General features: G+C 40.3%; 1 protein-coding gene across 1 annotated transcript in view; it reads right to left on the reverse strand.

The window, feature by feature from the left end:
• LNX2 (ligand of numb-protein X 2) overlaps positions 1-18,627 on the reverse strand; it is a 38,205-nt gene extending 19,578 nt beyond the window's left edge. The window contains exons 1-3 of the mRNA XM_008059155.2: positions 18,110-18,627; positions 5,002-5,249; positions 3,031-3,230 (exon numbers count right to left, since the gene is read on the reverse strand). Coding sequence (XP_008057346.1) covers positions 3,031-3,230; positions 5,002-5,249; positions 18,110-18,516 — 855 coding nt within the window. The 5' untranslated portion in view covers positions 18,517-18,627. The remainder of the gene's footprint in view (positions 1-3,030; positions 3,231-5,001; positions 5,250-18,109) is intronic.
• Between the last annotated feature and the right edge of the window lie 4,305 nt (positions 18,628-22,932).

The following is a 22,932-nucleotide window of genomic DNA, read 5'->3' on the forward strand; positions in this document are numbered from 1 at the left end:
TAAGACTCCATAAACCATAATAATGTACTGAAACCTCCACAATGTAGATTTTATAACTTTGGGTTAATTCCCCAAAATATGGTCAATAGCTTCAGATAATTATAATTTTATTTGAGATATAAAGATTCTGTATTGTTACTAAACAATTCTCCAGAATAGAAAAGAGCCCACTGATGGTAAATATTAGTAAATAAAACTTGAAAAATGAATCTGCTCTATTCAAAGAAATACAAATAAAAATATCCATTTGGTTTTACTTTTACAATCTAGAAAAAGAAGGAGAGATGTATCAAAATGGTAACACCCAATACTGGCACATGACTAGTGGCAAAAACCAAAACACAAAAAATAAGTGTACACTAGAATTATAGCTAGAAAGGACAGGAGTGGGAGAGAGAAAGAACGCCAGGTAGGCTTTAGGAAAAGGCAGCCTGGCTCTCCCGGCTTTGGCTGCCAAGGTGTCAAGGTGTCTGGGAGTAGGAGAGACACCTGAGTCCCTTCACGCAGAGTCAGACCAGGAGCTGGGCAGGAGGGAGCACAGGCGAGGAGTCATCAGAGCTGTGCCAGCCTGGGCAGCTAGATATCATGTGCAACTGATATCATGGCAGCTAGCACACAGCTGACAGCTACCTACGGCAGGATGAGAAACTTGATTTTACATGAGCCGGATCAGTTAAGGCTCCAGTATCCTCTACTTCCTCTCAGTATGCAGTAAAAACCAAAACAGTATTTGAAAGTTCAGTGTGTCTCAGCCACGTGAGAGGCCGTGAAGGAAGGGGGTGGGGCTTGGTGTGAACGTGAGAATGACACCCAAGTGGGGGTGGCGATCACGCCGAGAGACCCCAGTGGAAAGGCCAATCCAGGCTGGAGCCTCCTCCAACTCCTGAAACTGGAGATTTCCTTTTAAGAGCGAATAATCCTAAAGGTTCCACATTGTGCTTTAATAAAGAAGATAACTATTTCTGGCAGCATGTTACATCCAAATCCACTCTTTGATTGACTCAGCAGGTATTTTCTGAGCTCTGACTAGATGCTGTAAGAAATCTGTATCATAATCATTAGATGGTTACGATCTACACAGAAAGATTATGCATATATGGGCACAAAGTCCAATTAACCACAGTTGATTACATGCCAGGTGATGCAGAGAAAAGCAATGGATGTTAACAATAATCAAAGCAGGAGGGATTGGTATAGGTGAGAATGCTGGATAAAGCTTTAAGGGTGAAGGAGAACACACAGGGCCAGAAGATGGAGACAGGCTGGAATGTGGAAGCAAGTTGTTTGCAGGGAATTAAGATGATGGCTATGTTTGGCTCTTCCCCTAGAGTATACGTTCCATGAAGACAGGGCAGTATTTTGCTCTTAAATGTATCCTGAGCCACTAGCAGAGTGCCTAGAACATTGCGAGAAATGTACAAACTGGTATGCCCGAAATAAAAGAGAGTTAAGATCAAGAATGCAGACTGTATAAGAGACCACAGAGGACCCTGACTACTACACAGTCTGGACTGGACTCCAGGCCAGCAGTCTCCAAACTTTTTGGCATCAGGGACTGGTTTCGTGGAAGACAACTTTCCACCGATGGAGGTCGGGGAGCTCATCAGGTATTAGATTCTCCTAAGGAGTAGGCAACCGAGATCCCTTGCACGTGCAGTTCACAGTAGGGTTGCGCTCTTATGAGACTTGAATGCCGCCGCTGATCTGACAGAAAGCGGAGATCCGCTCTCCTGCTACGCACCTCCTGCTGTGTGCCCCGGCTCCTACTAGGCCACGGATCGGTACTGGCCCACAGCTTGGGAGTTGGGGACCTCTGCTCTAGTTGACACTTTGCAAGAAAAGTAGGATTAAAGATCTATATTAACTTGGTCGTGATCAAGGCAAACTTATGGGAGGAGGGCTGGGAAGCGGGCTATTGGATGAGGCACTTGATGAAGCTGGTTGTGAAAGTAGTGAAGCCCTAGACTCAAGAGGTAGTAGAGAAAATGGAACTGGTATCAGCAGATCATGGTGGAGGACTGAACCATGGAGACAAGGAGGGAGGGGTCCTTGATCCTGGGCTCCTAGAAAATCTTTTTCTTGTTTGTGAATATTCCTTCTTGCTCCTTCTAGAAATTATCCATTTTCTCAGCTTCAATAATTATCACCCTTGTATGATTCAAGTGTCCAGGCCACTATCACAAAAACTCCTGTTTATATGGTAGAATTCTTACATCCCCCTCCCTTCAATCTCAACACGTCCTTTAATAAAATATCTTGTCCCATACTAGTCCTTTTTTGAGAATACCCATTTCTTCTTAAAGATCATCTTCTGAAAGGGAAAACAGTAAGAAAGCATCAAGGATTACTGAAAATGCAGAGCAGAAATACCTGCTGAGGAAAGTGCTTTGGGAGTCAATGAGAGAGGACTATACGATTTCTGAATTTTATCTTAAATTCTGTGGTATAAATTATAAGTAGCTTATGCTACATGGTTCTGTCTTCTCTAGATTTTAGTAATCAGTGGGAAGAAGGATAAGTCAGACAATGAAGGAAACAACAGATGGATGGGAAAACTGAACAGAAAATAATACCAATGGGATAAGAGAATTTCAGCATGGATGACATCAGCTTTGGATAACTACTCAAGGGTCCAAGTCAGGAGGAGTCCAGCTAACCCAGGGAGCCTAGCCACAAGTAGGACTGAAATTAAGGCTGGGAGAAAAAAAATATATATATCCACATATATGGGAAAACAGCATAAATCACAGATGAATTCTGATCTATTTTGTACATAAAAACGGCAAAACTAACCAATAATTCAGGTCCCAGACACAAGTAGGACTAAAACTTAAGGCAGGGAGAAAAAAATATATCCACATAAATGGGAAAACAGCACAAATCACAGATAGATTCCGATCTGTTTTGCACATAAAAAATGGCAAAACTAACCTATACATAATACAGGTTCCATAGCAGCACAATTCTCTAAGTTGTAAACATATGGATAAGAACAAAAAGCACAGTGAATGGAGGAGTCAGAGCTGCTACCTGAAGAATCTGGTCTCCAGCAAGGAGCCGCCCGTCTCTGGCGATCACCCCATCCCGATACACCTCCTGGATGACGATGTTGATCAGTGGCGTCTCGTTGCCGCCCACGATGCTGATCCCTAACTGGATGTAAGGGTTGGACCGGTGAATTTCAATCGTGGTGATTTCGCCCTCTGGTAAGCTAAGCGGCTGTTGTGCGGCTGCCGAGTTAAACATGAATGAGAAAAAAAATAGACAAAAAGAAAAACAATAATGTGTATTTGGATTACCTCAGGTAACTACATCACAATATGTGAATAGATAATTAATGACTAAACAATACCACTGCATAAGAAACAGAATGGCAAACAAATTGGTAAGTGAAGTGCATCTGAAAAGTTCTTCTTCCAAAGGTGATCAGCAAATAATCAATTAATAGCTACTATGTATCAGATTGCTAGGGATGAACAGTGAGCTGATTAAGAAATATAAAAAGAAAGTCATCTTGTCCTACTGGTGAGAGGAAACGTGGACCACCAAACAGCTGTAGATAATGCCAGGCAGTGAAAGGGAACACTCACGCTGGGGCCCATGAATACCACAGGTATCGAGAAAGTCACATCAAGGTCCTCAAGAAAAGGAGGCTCTTGAACGAGCCTCCGGAAAGGAAAAGGGCTCATAGCCGTAGTAAGGAATATTTGAATTGGTGATAGAATTTGGAAAAAGAAAATCATTTTAAAAAGTTCACACCTCGAGCCAACTACCAAGATATGCCCAAGAACCATGACTTCTGTTAATTTCCTGGTGGGCAGCACAGTCAGCACAGACAATGGGGTCACAGCACCTTTAACTGGTACCAGAGGCCAGTAACCATCAGAAGCACAGTCTGGGAGTCAGGTATATACCCAGTCTATATGACTGGCTATATGACCTTGACCAATTAATCTCTCAAGCCTCCGTTTTCTTAATTATTAGAAAAAAATACCCTCATAACGTTTTTAAAAGCATGTAATTAATTAATGCAAATAAAGTGTTTAGCACAGTGCCTAACACAGAAGCAGCACTTAATTCACGTTGTTATTTTTGTTTTGTTTTTTTTTGAGTTGGAGTCTCACTCTGTTGCCCAGACTGGAGTGCAGTGGCCACTCCCGGCCACCGCAGCCTCGACCTGCTGGGCTCCGGCTATCCTTCCGCCTCAGCCTTCCGAGTAGCTGGAATTACAGGCGCGCGCTACCACGCTTGGCTGATTTTTGATTTATTGTAGAGATGAGGTCTCGCCAAGTTGCCCAGGTGGGTCTTGAACCCGCGGGCTCAGGCAATCCACTCACCTAAGCCTCCCAAGGTACGGGATTATGGGCTGAGCCCCGAGCCTGGCTTACTTTTGTTTTAGCTGTTTTGTTTTTTTTTTGAGTTGGAGTCTCACTCTCACCCAGGCTGGAGTGCAGTGGCACGCTCACGGCCACTGCAGCCTTGACCTGTTGGGGTCAGGTAATCCTACCTCAGCCTTCCAAGTAGCTGGAACTACAGGTGCACGCCACCACACCTGGCTAATTTTTTGATTTATTGTAGAAATGAGGTCTCACCAAGTTGCCCAGGCTGGTCTCAAACCCCTGAACTCCAGCAATCCTCTCACCTCAGACTCCCAAAGTGCTGGGATTATAGGTGTGAGCCACTGCAACCGGTGCTGTTGTCCTTGATGCTGGTTTCTTATATCAAGAAACGAACAAGTCGTTGAGTACACACAGAAAGTAAGAACCGCATGAACGACTAGTGAGTTCAAGGACTGCAACAGAAAAGGGACGGAGAAGGACCCCCTGCCTCCAGTGTCAGAGTTGCGTTTTGTGTTAGAATTATACACTGGAAAGAGCGAATGGTACAGTATGTAAATTACATCTCAGTAGTTATTTTTTAAAGGGGAAGAAAGTGCATCTTGGGGGAGTGACGGGCAAGAAGGAGACAGCTGAGACACACGAGCAGCTAAGCTGCACGTACCCTCGGCCCCGGCGCTCTCCTCAAAGGCAGGGTTGTCGAGGCCAGGCTCCTCGGGCCATGCAGGAAGAGACACTGGTGTCAAGTGGCGCTCGGCAGGCACTGTGCCTGCCCCTGAACTGTTCGTTTCTGATGACAGAGCACCTGGAGGATCTAGCAGAGTGGGCCCGTTTTCATTCTCAATCTCTGTCTGAGTTTTGCTAGTTTTCCTTCTCTCTAGGGCAACTCTTCGATGAGAGGCTCCAGGACACCTAGAAAGAGAGCGACAAGTGGTTTCCAGATGATTTGAAAAGAACAAAAACGGGGGAGGGGGGGAGGTGTAGCTTGTACCACTACAAAAGAATAGCAATGGCTGCCAGGCAAAAAGGACCTAGACATGACCGCAGGCAGCCTCTAGTTCTGACCCTAATCTCTACTCAGGCTAAGTTCTTACCACTCCACACAGCAGATAAATGCAAAAGGCACGAGCCATGGTTTGGTTTAAATCTCAAAGAATACTTCAGTAACAAACTGTATTCAGGTCTACACTAGTATGTGTGTACTACGAGGATTTTTCTGTAATCCTAATTACATAAGCCCCTGTCACAAGTTAAATGGCTTCACCACAGCAGTGTTCTTCCATGACAAGTGGGTGTCCCGACATAGACCTTGACCTTGGCGCCATGCTTCTACACACATTGTGGCCACATTACACATGTTAATTAGTGGGAAGTAATACTGTCAGATTTTTACAAGTTGCAGAAAGGCATAGCAAAGGTCCAAGCAATTTACTTCATGACAGTCATGGAAGCAAATAAAAATACACTTTCTAGTTTGTAAAATTAGAATTTCAACAGTGGAATTACAGATATGCTAGATAACCTGAAGCATATACTCAAGTACCTGGGAAACTTACAGAAATACCAAGAAATCAGAACTGTTGACAAACTTGCTGGTTTTTACTTATTCAGCAAACAAAGAGCAAACAGATGCTTGTTTTTAGACTCGTAGCCAATGAAACTTTTAAATAAAGGCTTCATACAACAAAGATTAGAAATGATGTCAAGGTGCCAGTTCCTTTCCAGTGGAAACCTTGATTGGACAAAGTGACTAACGCCCCAGTTTGAAGAGGGGGAGGAGGACCAGGAGATTAGTGAGGGAAGGGTGACACACACCTAAGACCTACCTGACTCCACAGACATCACCTACTTGCACTGTAATTAGCTACAGTCACAGCAGGTAGGGTGGCGATCGTAGACCTTACACCCAGGGTTGCAAACTTACACCCAATGACAATATTTTTTAAAAACCAAAATCAAGTCTATCAAAATCAAGTACAGAATTAAATTCAATTAAAACTAAAAGCTATCACTTAACTATAAAATAAATTCTCCCTTGTAAGCTAAAGATTTCAAAACCTGAATGTCAAGTTCTTGAGAATCACTATGAAATTTTTTAGTTGAACTTTCTCTCATTTCTTGTTTTCTCTACACCTTGTTGAGAAGGAAATCACTGATTTTCTGTTCTGCATTGCTGTATAACAATCCACAGAATGTTCTTGCAAGGGGCTGACAAATATTTTTGAAAATTAGATCATGGAGACAATTTCTTTTGTCAGTAAGCAGACTGAGTTAGAAATACATTTTTAAAATATGTTATTCAAAAAAAGTTGAGGCAAAAACAACCATAAAAATACTGTGAGGCCAGGTGCAGTGGCTACATCTGCAATTCCAGCATTTTGGATGGCCAAGATGAGAGGAATGCTTGAGTCCAAGAGTTCAAGACCAGTCTAGGCCACGTAGCGAGACCTCATCTCTACACACACACATACCAAAAAAAACCTGGCCTGGTGGCACATGCCTGTAGTTCCAGCCACTCGGAGGCTGAGGTGTAAGTATTGCCTGAGCCTAGGAGGTCAAGGCCATAGTGAGCCATGACTGTGCCATCACACTCCAGCCTGGGCAACAAAGTAAGACTTTGGCTCAAAATAAAATAATTGTGGCTGAAAAGATAGGTGAAGATTTAATTTCCAAAATCATATCATATACAAATACCTACAGCTAGTCTTCAATGGAAAAAATGAACTAGAAACAGGAATCAAGAGGAAATACAAACAGAATGTGGACACCTGAGAGTCGACCTAGCTAACAACTCTAAACCTCCACAAATTCAGAATGATTAAGTCCTATCTTACTGTCATTAAACTCTCAAAAATAAATTTAAAAAAGGAAAATCTAAAAAGTCGTTAGAAAGGTAGAGAAACATACATACATACATTCCCAATGAGGCAACAAATTGCCAACATGAATGAAAGACAAATATTAACAATGACATGATGTGAAAAATATGGAAAAATGATCTCATCCAGCATGAGAAGGGAAAGCCTTCATGAACACCCTTATTTAAACAAGATGGAGCAGCTGAGAAACTGAGCAAGCAGTCAGGAAGAAGTCAAGGGAGAAAGACTTCAAGCTTAACCAAGGGAGAAAGGATGCCAACAAAGAAAAAGTGACCAACAGTGCCAATGCACAAAAGGGGCCGATAACGTAAGGCCCCAAAAGTGCTGGTTGGCTCTGGCAATTAGAAGCTCATGGTGAACACTTTCAGTGATGAGGACAAAAGCCCGGATGTTAATACAAGCATTTCCGTTAGCATAACATAGGCATTCCATAAGAACTGCACACTGAAATCCCAGGGCCGGAGGAAAATGAGGACTGGGTGGACCACAGAAAAGCTGGGCGTCAGTAAAGGCAGTGGCTGCCAGTGGGCATGTGGCTTCTTTCTGGCATGTTAAGCATGTTTTAGGTTGTGGGCTGGGCATGGTGGCTCATGCTTGAAATGCCAGCACTTTGGTAGGCAGAGGCGAGAAGGCTGCCTGAGCCCAGGGGTTTGAGATCAGCCTGGGCAACGTGGCAAGACCTCGTGTCTACAATAAATAAAAAAGTAGCCGGGCATGGTGGCCCATGCCAGTAGTTCCAGCTACTTGGAAGGCTGAGGTGAAAGGATCACCTGAGCCCAGCAGGTTGAAGATGTGGTGGCCATGAGCGTGCCACCGCACTCCAGCCTGAGTGACAGAGTGAGACTCCAATTCAAAAAAAAAAAAAAAAAGAAACTTAGATTGTGTTGATGTTTGCACAATTCTGTGAATATGCTAAAAACCACTGATTGTACCCTTTAAACAGGTGAATTTTATGATGTGTGAGATACATCTCAATCAAGTTGTATTTTGAAAAAACTATTAGGGAATGAGCAGATTAGAGCAAACTTGGACAGAGAGAAGCTCACGACCACAGACAGCTCAGAGCCATCACCCCTCAGTTTGTAAACACTTGAAACTGAAAGAGAAAGGAAAAATTCACCATTTGCGGAGGACCAAATGTGTGCCAGCCACTGTATAATGACCTTTGTGTATATTATTTCAATGTATCCTCGCAGTCACTCTATTATCCCACTTAACAAATGAGCAACTTGAGACTTTCCTAAGCCAACGTCACACAGCTATTAAACTTGCAGAGCCAACTCCAATCAAACTGAGATCTGCTTTCCAAGGCTTTTGTTCTTTCTACATATCACACTGAAGTCATTCATGTAGAGCTCTTTCTCTAGGCTTCAGGAAAACATAAATTGAATTTGTTCTAAAAACTTCTGCCTACAAACATAATCATAGAATGTTAGCACTAGAAGAGCCTCAGTGATCATTAACACAAAAGAAAACAAAAATCACAAAAACTAAGACCCTATGCTCTCTCGAAATGGAATACTGAAACAATTCCAACTACAATTGCACTGGGGAGGTAGGGTGGCTTATTCAAGCAGGGAACCCAGTGTAGTAAGAGGCTAGTATGGAGGATACCAAAAATGAATAAAAGCGACAGAACAGAACAGACGTGCCTGTGACATTTAATTAGAATGGGGTAGGCACATGCTGGGACCAGGCAGTTGGAAGTGGCGCTCTGGGATGGGGGTTGCCGAGGCAGGGCAACCTGCCACTGGCTATACCTCCCTGGGGAGGGATTTCCAGATGCAGGCGTGTTTTTTAATTTTGTTAAAATAAAACCCAAGGGCTCTCACAGCAGCCAAGACCCAGACTGAGGTATGTTTTCCTTTTCCTACTGAAGGCTATTCTTCTCATCCCATATTCTGGCTCTCTTTATTAAGGAACAATGACATAGGAACTAATTTGATCTATGTATAGTGATAGCATTCCCTGATAACAATTGCATGTGAGCTAATTCACATGAGGAAACATGCAGTGTAACAACATACTACATTATGATCAGAAGTGTCAGAAGTGTTAGTATTAGCAGTGGTGGTGGTGGTGATATAGTAGCAGTAAAATAAAACGACGTGTGCTACCTGCCACACAATGCCAGGCACTTAATGAAACTGAAAGAATGTGAGCATCTGAGAACTTTTTAAAATGATAAACATTGTTATGGAGTAAAAGAATAAAAAAATTAATCCAAGTGATGTCAGGACAAATAATGAATTAAGGTGATCTAAAAAGCCTTTCCTCGATAAAAACAATGCAAACACTGGAAGACAGTGTCAGAACCAGCTACTTCTAAACTCTGGAAATTAGTCAAAGAATGAGAGCAGTTCAGAAAGCAGTTATTTTTTTAAAATGACCAACTCTCAGTGAGAACAGAGAGCTCTGTGGCATGTGACATGCTCTAGCCCCCTCCCTACCTTCCAGCTCCACAGTAGACTAGAAAAGCACATCCCACATCATTATGGAAACCAGGAGTCTAGCAGACACTGGAAGAGCAGACTGGAGAACCTTCAAAGTCTCATTTCCGGAGAACTGTCATTAACTGTTCCCATCTGTGTGCCAGTCTTTACTCGACCTGACTCAGAGCTCACCCTGTGCAAACAGCCTTTCATGGGGGGCATTTGGTGGGGAAAAAAAAAAAATCAGAGCTAATTGTTTAAGATTGTGGCTGTCTGAGGTGGATGAACAAAAGGCTAACCAAAATGTTTAAAAGGAAAAGTCAGGGAATAAAGTGTCCTCAGGGGTTTGGATATGTTTAGGGTTATGTGCATGCATAGAAAAGACCCAAGAAGGCCCTGAGGTCTCATTTCTGCTGTCACTGGAGCTCTGTGAAGGCAGGAAATGAAGGCTAAGGCAGAGTTGTCAACTGCCCGGTTGAGTGCTGAAGGCATAATGTGCCCCATTGTGTACCCAGAGTCCCTAGGGAAGATGGGGGAGATTTACTGGTTTCGGGCATTTAAGGAATGCTCTATTAACTTTCCAGTAAGCTAAATGAGCAGAAACTTTACAGAGTTTGTTCAGTAAAGTCACTGAACAAATGAAGAACAAAAAACAACAGCAATAAATCCTACGCTGGGTGCCATAGCTCACACCTGTAATCCCAGCATTTTGTGAGGCAAGAAGGAAGGTCTGCTTGAGCCCAGGAATTCAAGACCAGCCTGGGCAACAAAGTAAGACCTTGTTCCTTAAAAAAAAAAAAAATTAGCCAGATGAGGTGGTGTGTGCCTGTAGTCCCATGCTACTTGAGAGACTGAGCCCAGGAGGTCAAGGCTGTGGTGGCCATGAGCATGCCACTGCATTCCAGACTAGGCAACAGAGTAAGACTCCAACTCAAAACAAAGAAACAAACAACAACAACCAAAAAAACCTGAGGAAGGAGAAGAATCTATTTTCCTGATCTGCCACATCGTATTATTTAAAATGTCAACTGTTCAATACAAAATTAAGAGGCATGCATGGACAGGCGTGGTGTCTTACACCTATAATCTCAGCACTTTGGGAGACTAAGGTAACAGGATCACTTAAGGCTGGAGTTTGAGACCAACCTGGGTAACATAGCAAGACCCTGTCTTCACCAAAAATACAAAATAAAAATTAAGTCACATGCAAACAAACACGTATGTTGCATATGCAGGCCAAAAAAAAGCAATTAACAGAACTTTCCCTGAGGAAGTCCAGACATTAGATTTATCAGATAATGACTTAAATCAGCTATTTTAGATATGTTCAAAGAGCTAAAGGGAAATATGAGAATATCTTACCAAAAAGCAAATATCAATAAAGAAACATTAGTTATAACAGAGAATTAAAGAGAAATTCTAGAGTTAAAAAAATACAATAAAGAATTCATTAGAGAAGTTCAACAGCAGATTAGAACAGAAAGAAGAAACAATCAGTGAACATGAAGACAGGTTGAAATTATCCATTCTGAGAACATAAGTAATAATAATAAAAAAGATTCCTGTGAGATACCATCAAGAGTATCAACATACACATAATGGGATTCCCAAAAGGTAAGAGAGAAAGAAAGGGGCAGAAAGACTATTTGAAGAAATAATGCCCCAAACTCAAATTTGATGGAAAACATTTATCTACACATCCAAGAAGCTTAATAAACTCCAAGTAGAAAGTCTTGAAGATATCCAAACCTAGACACATCAGAATCTAAGTGTTAAAAGCCAAAGAAAAAGAATCTTGAAAACAGCAAGAAAGGAACAATTCATCGCATAGAAAGGAGAGAGAGTCAGGCAACCACCAAGTCTATATCCAGTAGAACAATCCTTCAAAAATAAAGGAGAAATGAAGGCATTCCCAGATAAAAATAAAGAGTCTGTTGGTAACCAACATAACCTACAAGAAACACTAAAAGAAGTCCTTCAGGCTAATGTAACTTAAACTCACATGAAGAAATACAGAGCACCAGTAAAGGTAGACACAAATAAAAAGACAAAATAAAAGTATTTTGCTGTTGTTGTTGTTTGTAACTCTTTTACTCCTATTTGATTTCAAAGACAAGTATATGAAACAATAATTGTAATTGTGTTGATAGGCATATAATGTATAAAGATGCAATTTGTATAAGAATAACAGCACAGAGGAGTAGGGAGGGAATGAAAAAAAAATATATATATATACACACAAAGTTTGTATACTAGTTAGGGTGGGTAATTTTATGTGGCAACTTGAGTGGGCTATGGGGTGTCCAGATGAAACACTGCTTCTGGGTGTGTCTGTGAGGATGTTTTTGGATGAGATTAGCATGTTAATCAGTGGACTCGGTAAAGCGTAAAGGATTGCCCTCCTCAACGTGGTTGGGCATCATTCAACCCACTGGGAGCCTGAATAGAACAAAAAGTGGAGGAAGGAATTCATCCCCCTTTCTCCTGCCTTACTGCATGAGCTGTGACTTATCTTTTGCCCTCCGACTGGGAGAACTGACCTTCCAACTCGGACTGAGTTACACTACTGACCTCTCTGGGTCTCCAGCTTACAGACAGCAGATTGTGAAACTTTTCAGCTTTCATGATCACACCAGCCAATTCCTCATAATAAATCTCCTATTGGTCCTATTTCCTCGGAGAATCCTGACTAACTGACTAGTGAAATTAAGTTGGTCTTCATCTGAACTAGACTCTTATAAACTAAGATATTAACTATAAGTCCCAGGGTAACCACTAAGAAAATAATTTTAATTAAAAGAAATGAAAAGGAAATTAAAATAGCATATTAAAAATATTTAACACAAAAGAAAGAAATGGAGGAAAAGAAAAATAAGACATAGAAACAAATAGCAAAATGGCAGACATAAAGCCTATCTTATCAGTAATTACATTCAATTACATTAATTAAATACTTTAATCAAAAGTCAGTGATTGGCAGAATGGGTTTTACAAAAAACATAATCCAACTATATGCTGTCTACAAAAGACACACTTCAGATTCAAAGACATAAATTAGTCAAAAGTAAATGATGCAAAACACATAGACCATGCAAATAGTAACCAAGAGAGAGATGGGTGAGCACAGACATTTCAGACAAAATAGATTTTTAGACAAAAATTGTTTTTAGTGAAAAAGCAGCACATTTTATAAAGACAAAAGACTCGATCTATCAAGAAGATATAACAATTATAAACATAAACGTATCAAACAATAGTGCCAAGTAAAAAATGTAAGTAAGTAAGTAAAAAATGGCAATTAAAGAAAGAAAAACAATTCAACAATAACAGTTAAAGACTTTGGTACTCCACTTTCAAAAACGGTAGAACAACTAGACATAGAACAAGAAAATAGACTCTAATAACACTATGAATCAATTAGTCCTAACAGACATACGTAGAGCATTCCACTCCTCAGTAGCAGAATACAATCTTCTCAAGTACACATGGAACATTTCCCAAGATAAGACCATGTACTAGGCCATAAAAAAGGGCCTCAGTAAAATTTAAAGGACTGAATAATGCTCATCATGATCTGGGCCTCAATAAAATTTAAAGGACTGAATAATACTCATCATGATCTCCCACACAGTTAATTCAAAATAGATCCAAGACTGAAATGTAAGAGTTAAAACTAGAAAATTCTTAGAAGAAAACACAGGTCTAAATTTCTGTGACCTTGAACTAGGCAATGGTTTCTTAGATATGACAAAGCAAAACAAATAGGCAAAAAAGAGATGAACTGGACTTCATAAAAACTAAAGTTGTTTGTTCTTTGAAGGATATAGGAAAGAGAAAAGACAACTGACAGAATGGGAAAAATATACGCAAATGATATATCTGATACAGGTCTAATATCCAGAGTACATAAAGAATTATTACAATTTACCAAAAAGAGAAATAATCCAATATAAAAATGTCACTGGTGCTAAGCACCTGCCATATTCTTACTGGTCATTTGAGGATCTTCTTTGGAGAAACATCTATTTAAAATTGTATTATTATTGGCAGGGTGTGGTGGCTCAAGCCTGTAATTCCAGAATTTTGAGAGGCCAAGGTGAGAGGATTGCCTGAGCCCAGTCTGGACAACCTGGCGATACCTTGTCTCTACAATAAACCAAAAAATTAGCCGGGCATGGTAGTGCACACCTATAGTTCCAGCTACTTGGAAGGTTGAGGTGGAATGATTGCCTGAGCTCAGCAGGTCGAGGTTGCGGTGGCTGTGAGCGTGCCACTGCACTCCAGCCTAGGCAACAGAGTGAGATTTCAATAAAAAAAAAAAAAAAAAAAGCTGCATTATTTTTCTTTTTATTTGTAAGAGTTCTAGACCTTTATCATATACATGATTTGCAAATAAATCTGCACACATATATCTGCTTTTTTACACTATATGAGAAAAGAATGCAGACAAGAATGTGCTAAACACAAATTTCCCTCCAAGTTCAAGAGTAAATTTAAAAGTACAATCATGCCTCAGTCTACTCTGAACCTTAAAGGTTTCAAATCTATCTGATGAACTAGAAAAGGTCTTAGCATGGAAAGAGAATTCTTTAGAGGTTTTCTCTCTATTGTACAAACTTTTTATAACAGCTTTAATTATTGGTTCTGAACCTTGCCAATAAACGAGGATACAAATTCACAATTAAAAAAAAAAAAATTAATATTCACAATTACCGTAACCTTTAAGTGGTAAGTTGTTGAGGGTGGGTTGGGGGGTGTGGAGGAGGGTGGGAGAATTGGTGCTTGGCAGAATTTCACAAATTAATTATAAAAATGTTTCATAATTGCTACAACATACAGAATATTTGTTAAAGGCTTTATTTCTCCAATCAAAGATGGAGACTGTCCATGTCCCTTGAAATTCTTCATTGTTTTACTAATATATAACAAGTTAATAACAGCAATTTTATCTAAAAATACATTAATCTTTCATAAACATTTTACCTTTCTCTGTAGAAGAAAAATATCAGCTCTTCTCAAATTGAAATAGATTTCTTAAGAGTATAACTTCATTCAAACAGGAAAGGTGACCTTACACTTGAAACTACAAATGTATGTTAACCACTGCTAATGCTCTATTTCTACCAATAATTAAGAGATTTCCAAACCCGAAAAACTCAAGAACAAAGGCACATGACAGCCACATAACTTGTAGGCACCGACTCACTGTTACTGAAGCTGAAATTCTATTAATTTCAATAAAGCTTATAGACATTAATTTCTGACAAACAAGTGGCATTGTGTATAGATATGCTACACAATCATAGTAATCATATTCTGTGCCTCACAATATCATTCTTCTTGCTAGTTTGTGCTGGTTTTAGAACATGGCTGCAAGTTTTTTGACCACCCATCACAAGGGGAAATCTTTGTTCCCACCCCCTGGATCTGGGTGGGCTTACGACTACTTCTGACAGAGAAGGAATGCCACGCGAGTTCAAGACTAGATCATACTAGGCCATGCAGCTTCTGCCTTGTTCTCTGGAACACTGAACCACTATGTAAGAACTATAAATATCTGAGGCTGTCATGCTAGAAAGGCCACTTGTATCCTCTCCAGTGGCATGTCCTAGCCGAGCCCATGCTTCTAGTTATCCCCATCAAGGTGCCAGAAATGTGAACGAAGAAGCAGATTCTCCAGTGCCAACTACTGCAGTCCCTGCCTTTCAGCGCTTCCTGTCAGGTAACATACAGCACAGATAAACCATCCTGCTGCACCTTGCCTAGACTCCTGACTCACAGAATCAACAAGTGTTTGTTTGGAGTGGTAAGTTTCTAGCAGTGGATAACCGGAACACGAATCAACAATGTAACTGAACAAACATTAGATCAACTATGAGGCAAAAACTAGTAGAAGACAAGGTTCTGTCCCTATACAAATCTATAACCCAGCAGATTCTGACTTGTAGTGACTACTTATTTAACAGCTATAAAAGTATCTGGCACATAGCAGATATAAACGTTTGCTGAATGAATTGACAAATGAACTTATTATTTTTTAGGGTTGAGTGTTGGATAATGTATCTGTCTACCTAAATTTCAACATTTTTATTTGAGAGGCCAGGGAAAGGTCTGACTGTTTATCACATATCTGTTCAAAGGGATAAACAGAAAACATTAAATTTCTTCACCTAACTTTTTATATTTATATACTCAATAATCACTCTTAGCTGTTTATATCAGGTAAATCACTGCCTTTTCCAACCATCTACTTTTTAACTGTATCTTTCACATTATAGGCCTAAGACACTTTAGAAATGGTAAAACTGGTAACTCAAAACTTTCCACTGGCTATAACTGGATCAATGTGTAAATGAAAGGATAGTTTGTAATTCCCAAGGTTTTATATTATCACCATAAATGGTTTTTAAAAAACACTAGTAATACTTCAATAGCATATTAAATTCCTGGATGAATGTTAGTTAAAGGAAGATTCCTAAAAATGTATGAAACGTTTATCTCATTGCTCTCAAAATAATAAGCAACTGAACTGCCACTTTGTTCAGTCCCTCTAACATTCCATAACGGATGTTTATAAAAGAGTCAGAAAGAGTCCTACACCCTGAAGAGAAGAGTTCTGCTGAGAGGCAAGACTAACATATTCTTCAGGCATAAACAGTCCTGACTCAGACAAGCATATTCAAAAGTTGGCTGCCAGGAGGCCTCTGCCATGATCATGTTCAGATTCTGTACCTGCTGGTTACGGAAGATATACAAAAATGTAAGGCTATCTTACATGCATTTTCAAAGTTCGATCTAGCCTACTCTTTCTTAGCACCTATTTTTAGATAATATAGTTTAGATTTAAGAACTTACTCTATAAATCTAAACGTTTTTACCATTTAAGTAACATCTTGCTCCTTTTTTTCATTCTTTCTCACGCCTTAATCATGTCTAATGAGTACACTAGGACCCCATTATAACACTGATTTTTTTTTTTTTTTTTTTTTTTAGTCAGAGTCTCACTCCATTGCCCAGGCTGGAGTGCAGTGGCACCATCACGACTCACCACAACCTCAGCCTCCTGGACTCAGGTGATCCATCCGCCTCAGCCTCTAGAGTAGTTTGGACTTCAGGCATGTGCCACCATGCCAGGCTAATTTTTGTGATTTTTTTTTTTTTTTTCCTGTAAAGAAGGTCTCACTATATTGCCCAAGCTGGTCTCAAACTCCTGATCTCAAATGATCCTCCCACTTCAGCCTCCCAAAGTACTGGGATTACAGGTGTGACATCTTGCTGGCCCTATAACACTGATATTCAGGAACAGAATGAACGTGTATATTTGCTACAGAGTAGTAGAAAACACGACCTGATCTGTGGTAAAGTCAGCATGGTTTATTAGAATGGTCAATAGCTTAAGTCTAGCTATACCCTGAACTAGCTCTAAACCTCTGCGATTAAGTTTCTTCGTTCATAAAATGAGGAGGACTAGATAATTTCCTTCAATTCTACGATGTTTATGTGTGAGCATAATGGCAAGCCATTCTCTATCAGACTTATACTATCATATCTAAAGCCAATCTGATGTCCTATGCTTGTTTTTCACAAAATCAAGAGTCTATAGATTCATATTGCACAAATGGCTTCACTTAAAATTTAGAAATCAATACCTTTCTGCTCTTTTATGTGATTCTACAGACACGAGATGTATTTTAACCCTTCTAAGGAATATAATTTTAAAAATCAAGTCTTTTACCAAATCAAATTATAAAACTCATCAGCTAAATAAATTACTTAACCTTTTAAAAAGCTTTTATGCATAGAACAAAAATCCCTACCCAACATTTAAAGTTTTCCAACCTTAGTTCTTGTTCAGATAGGTCTCTAAACAGGATCTTTACAAGATCTTAGAATATAAAATCATGCAGTTACTTCCATGTTGCAACAAAATTATGATTTTTATTAGCTGCATAATATTCCTGAGTTTATGTACTACAGTATTTTTAATGCTTTCCTATTTTTAAGTAATTAAATTGAATTCCAACTTACCAAATACGCACAATGTTGCAGTGAACATAGTCATATACCAGTTTCTTTAGGATTATTTCCTTAGGATAATAAGCTTCCTAAGATACTAAGCTAGATAAAAGAAATTTACAAACAAATTGTCAAACTGCCTTATAAAAAGAATCTATCATAATGGCCTGCCACCCATTTGAATGTCAGTTTCATATGATGGCAGCAAAAATATTAATGGGTATAAAAATGGCACTTCCTCACTGTAGTTTTTGTATTCATGTTTTTGATAAATAACAATGTTAAACGTTGCTTTATACAACTTATTTACTTATCGATCTCTTCTGTGTTCTATTTGCCCGTTTACTTATCGGTGCCTTGGTGTTTTCATCCAGTTTTTGTTTGTTTGACCAACCCTTTCATAAAACCTGGGGTTACTTTGCTTTCTTCTGTATTTTTGGCTCACCTGTTTTTGAGATGTGCCTCCAGATCACAGCGCTGCATCACATCCTGGCACACTGAGGAAAACGGACATAAAACCAACAACTTGTCCAGCAGTTTATGGACTAGAATGCTCGACTTCTTGCACAGCTTAAAATGAAGTCTCTTCCGGTCCAGCGGACAGAAGTCTTTCTCTTGTAGAAAGTTTCGCAGGCACTTAGAGCAGAATGTGTGTCCACAGGGGGTGTCCAGTGGCTGCAGCAGGGGCTGAAGGCAAATATGGCAGACCAGGTCATCATCCACCTCATTCTGGTAGTTGTACAAGTGGTTTTCTTTCGTCCAGTGCTGCTGGCCACATTCGAAACACAGGGGGTTTAGGGACGAGGAGGAGGTCTGCTCCACAGACAACAGCTCATCGCTTGTCGTTCCCATTGTGAATCTTCTGAAGCAGCTCTTGCGTCCTCATGGGTTAGACTCCACTTCAGGTGTGGTTTCTTCTAACAGACACTGATGTGTCTGCCCAAAGCCAAGGTCCGCTTTTCTAGATAAACCAACAAACCCCAAAAAGGTATTATACCAATCGAGATAGGCCAAAGGTATCAATTTAATAAAAAACAGAGGTAAGCTGGAGCAATATATTAGCCATGATAAATGAAATTAACTAATTTACTAGTTGGCTAAGAAGAATGACTTACACTGCCAAGTTTTTGATGAAAAAGAACTTGTGATTAAAAGCAAAGACACTATATATTACATAGAAGAAATGACTAATTTATTTTACAGACTGAAATTTCCAAACAATTCACTGCTAGATGGTAATTTTAAAGCCAATTAATCTACATCATGTGCTAATCATAATGCAATTGGAGGTACATTGTGGAACACATTTGCATTTGCCATCCCGGCCATGGTTCTTTGCTTCTGATTGATTTTATGTATTTACAATACTGTTCCCACAGTTGGGTCTTTGAAATGTAGTCTCAGGATAATTGAGAGACTGTTAATAAAAATGACTTTGTTCAGCACTATGGGAAAAATACACCTGAAAATTATGTGTGATCTGAATATTCGCAATTTCCTTTCTTTTTTTTTTTTTTTTTTTTGAGTTGGAGTCTCACTCTGTCACCTCGACTGGAGTGCAGTGGCCGGCAGCCTCGACCTGCTGGGCAGCCTCGGCCTGCTGGGCTCCGGCGATCCTTCCGCCTCAGCCTTCCAAGTAGCTGCAACTACAGGCACGCGCTACCACGCCCAGCTAATTTTTTGATTTATTGTAGAGATGAGGTCTCTCCAAGTTGCCCAGGCGGGTCTCGAACCCGCGGGCTCAGGCGATCCACTCACCTCGGCCTGCCAAAGCGTGGGATTACAGGCTGAGCCACTGAGCCCGGCTGCGATCTGAATATTCTATGACATAGATTATGGCAAGATACATCTACACAGCATATATAAATAATATCTGTGCAAACTCTGCAAGTATACTATTATTCCATTAAAAGAAAAAACTGTTGGCATTCAATTAAACAGATAAGATGTATTATAAATTTCAATTTCGACTCAAGTTATTCTACATTTCCATTTGGTCTTCCTTGTTTACAACAGCTTGCTCTCTCTCTCTCTCTCTCTCTCTCTCTCTGTGTGTGTGTGTGCCTTCTCCAACACGCAACCTTTTCAACAGCCTTCTCCTGGGAGGGACTGTTCCCCTGATCTAAGGGTTTCCATCTTCCTGTTGCTGAAGCATCAGGGGTTAAAAATCAGCTCCAAAGGCAGCCGCTCTTCGAATTCCCTCTTCTGTAAATATTTACAGAGCCTCTAGAATGTGCCACACAGTGACCAGAGACAGAGGAGAGGTCGGGAGAGGATGGTTACAACCCATGATTAAGAGTCCATATAATAGGCACTCTAAGAAGGTTATGCATTTGATGTTATGTGAATGTGGAGAAAGATGAACTGGTGTCTGTTTTGGCTTTGTGGCCGGAAATACTTTCAAAAGGGGGAAAAAACATGGACTGCTGAGCTGTGACAGGAAGCGCTTAGCCAGGGAGGAAGAAATGGACTGGGGTGTCTGGGGCAAGCAACAGCTTCAGCTCAGTTGCAGGGGCTCGGGTGTGCAGTGCGTTCAGGGAGAAGCGGGTGGAACTCTGGGGCAAAGACAACCCAGGGGGACAGGGGACACAGACTCAGCCTGCCTGCGGTGAGAGCCGGAGGGGAGGACACCATTGGAGGCTGTAAGCAGTTCGTATTTCAGTAACAAAATTCGCCTCTGGTCACATATATGTATTTGCTGGCTTATTTATTTAAAGTATTTATTAGAAAAACAGCATTAAGGTTTTAACAGATTTCACAAGGACTGCTACAGATGAGGGAGGGGAGGAACTGGAATTGGGGACAGCTGGCCTGTTAGATAGCTTTTAAAAACTGCTTAGTAAAACAACAGCAACAGCAGCCGGCAGCCTGAACTCCCATCAGTGCCACCACCGAGCCAACACACACTTCTTGCTTGTCACCACTCGTGGGCTTGCTCCTCCCCCTTTGAGCATCAGAACTTCTAAAATGTCAGCACAAGGGATGTGAGACTGAGGAGGGAAGCTTCAGGAATCTCAGGAAGGCAGACTGGTTCCAGCTAGGTATTTTAATCAGAATTTCTACAGACTCCTGTTTCCTACTCAGTTAGGAAGAAAACTCACATGTCTTTTGTTCTTGTTTGTGATAGTGTTTATTCTAATTTTTCTTTTCCTCAAGAAAACATACTGTAATTCTAGCCTCCCACATAATGACTAAGAAAGCATTTATCTGAAGACTATTATACTTTAGCTATTTTCTAAATCTCTAAATAACTTCAGTTCTTTGATTATTTTCATTTTATCAAAAATTCTTTTCATGAGGAAAATTAACATGTTCCTATTTAAAATGACAACTGTATTATCTCCTCCCCCCAACACTTCTATGTTACCACGAAACAAACATTAAATGAAAATTACCAGGGGCGGATCATTACCATGTGCATATAAATATCGAATAAAGAACTAGGAGGCCGGGGAGCATAAGCAGTTAAGAGCAGAGATTCCAGATCTGTTCTGAGGGGTCAGATCCTTGCGTGGTCACTCACTAGCCTTGTGACCTTACTAAATTCTTCTATGTTGATTACCTTCTCAGATGATAATGGAGGAGAAACAGGTCTATCTCAAAGGGCCAATATAAAGAATAAGACAGATCGATCGATTGACTGATTGAGTGATTTTGCTTAAAACACTGCCTGGCAAGTCATAAGAGCAATGTAAGCATCAGCTATTATTACAGATAAAGTAACAAAAGTTCAGACAGATTTTATGATTTGCTCAAAGCCATATAATGCATATTTACTTACTAAGAAAAAAGGAAAATAAATCCAGTTCTTTCTTACTGCAAAATAACTCTATGATCAACTAAGCGATTGCAGAAAACAGGCAAAGTGTTTCTCGAAGCTTCGAAGTGTGAGTCTCATAAGGAGGAAGGGTCCTGGCCCACTTCCCAAGCCCCAACCTCACCCTCCACGCCCAGCCCCAGCAGATGCCTCTTTCCTTCTCCATGTGCAAGTCCCCTCAACCTCATACTGTTCTTGCCACAGGGGATGCGCTCTATACTTGTGAGGTGACCGACTGGGTGACAACATGCTACATCCTGGCAAATTTAGGTGACCAGAACTACATCTATTTAAATAGGAGGGTATGCCCATTTATATGTAATGTTGTTTTCAGATACCATCTATACTATCTATGAGCATGGTTTGAAATATTAAAATTAAACAAATAACAGACGCAAATAGATACCAAAATATAAAGCTAAAAATGTAGCATTTTGAGTATCTGTTAGTACTACTCCAGGAATAGTAAAGAGAAGGACTGGCCAGGATCATTACAATACATTTTTAATAATATCTTGAAAAATACCAGCACAATGGGAAGGAAGTTGTAGCACATAGTTTTTTAATACTTAATTCCTGTTATTATCAACACGCTTGCTCTTCCTGGTTTATGGGGTGAGAATTCCTGGTACATCAAAGACTCTCAGGAAGAACTATGGTTTTTCACTGTTAATTTGCATACTCCAAAGCCATATATAACTCAGATCATTTCTCTTGATGCTACTCTTGACTCAGATTTAAAGGGTCCGCACCGGCCCTAACCTAAGCAATCCAGCCCAGGGAAAAACACAGTATGAGCTAAGGGTTAACACTGAAGTATGGTGAGACAGGAAACACCTGTAGTGCCTTTGACTTGTCCATGCTGAGGGTCCAAGAATCCCTTCCCTGCCATGTCCTCCTCATTCCTTAGACTCAGCTCAGACTTTGCCTCCTCTGCCAAGTCCCATGGACCTCCTCTTCCTCTTGGGTGTACCTCCCTTCCCTGCTGCTCAGGTCACTCTTAATACACACCTTCATTGCATGTTTGCTTATCTGTCTCCTCTCCTTCTAGGGTAAAGACGGTATCTTTTGTATTCCCACTTCTTAGCATGCACTATGCACTAATATAAAAAAAAAATAGAAAGGGTTCTCAGGCTCACTCATGAGCCTGATGTAAAAATCCTGAAATGCATAACTATATTAATGTACAGGAGAAAATCTCGTGCACTTATTTGCCGCACTGCAGTTAACACATTGGGCCCAGCCCTGTAATTTACATACAAATGAATAAAGAATCAGGAATTACTCCCTTTAATCTTCAGAAGACTGAGAAAAAAAAAGTTTCCTCACTCAATGATACCAGCATGAGAAAATGTTCTTATCGTGTATGTCACAGAGCAGCTTTGATAGTTGCCTAAAGCGGTGGTTGTTGAACTTTATTGTCCACAGAATCCTTTCATCTGCTCTGGATA

The sequence above is a fragment of the Carlito syrichta genome, unplaced genomic scaffold (genome assembly GCF_000164805.1).
Source record: "Carlito syrichta isolate Samal-C Ts95f unplaced genomic scaffold, Tarsius_syrichta-2.0.1 Scaffold303736, whole genome shotgun sequence".
Taxonomy (NCBI): Eukaryota; Metazoa; Chordata; class Mammalia; order Primates; family Tarsiidae; genus Carlito; species Carlito syrichta.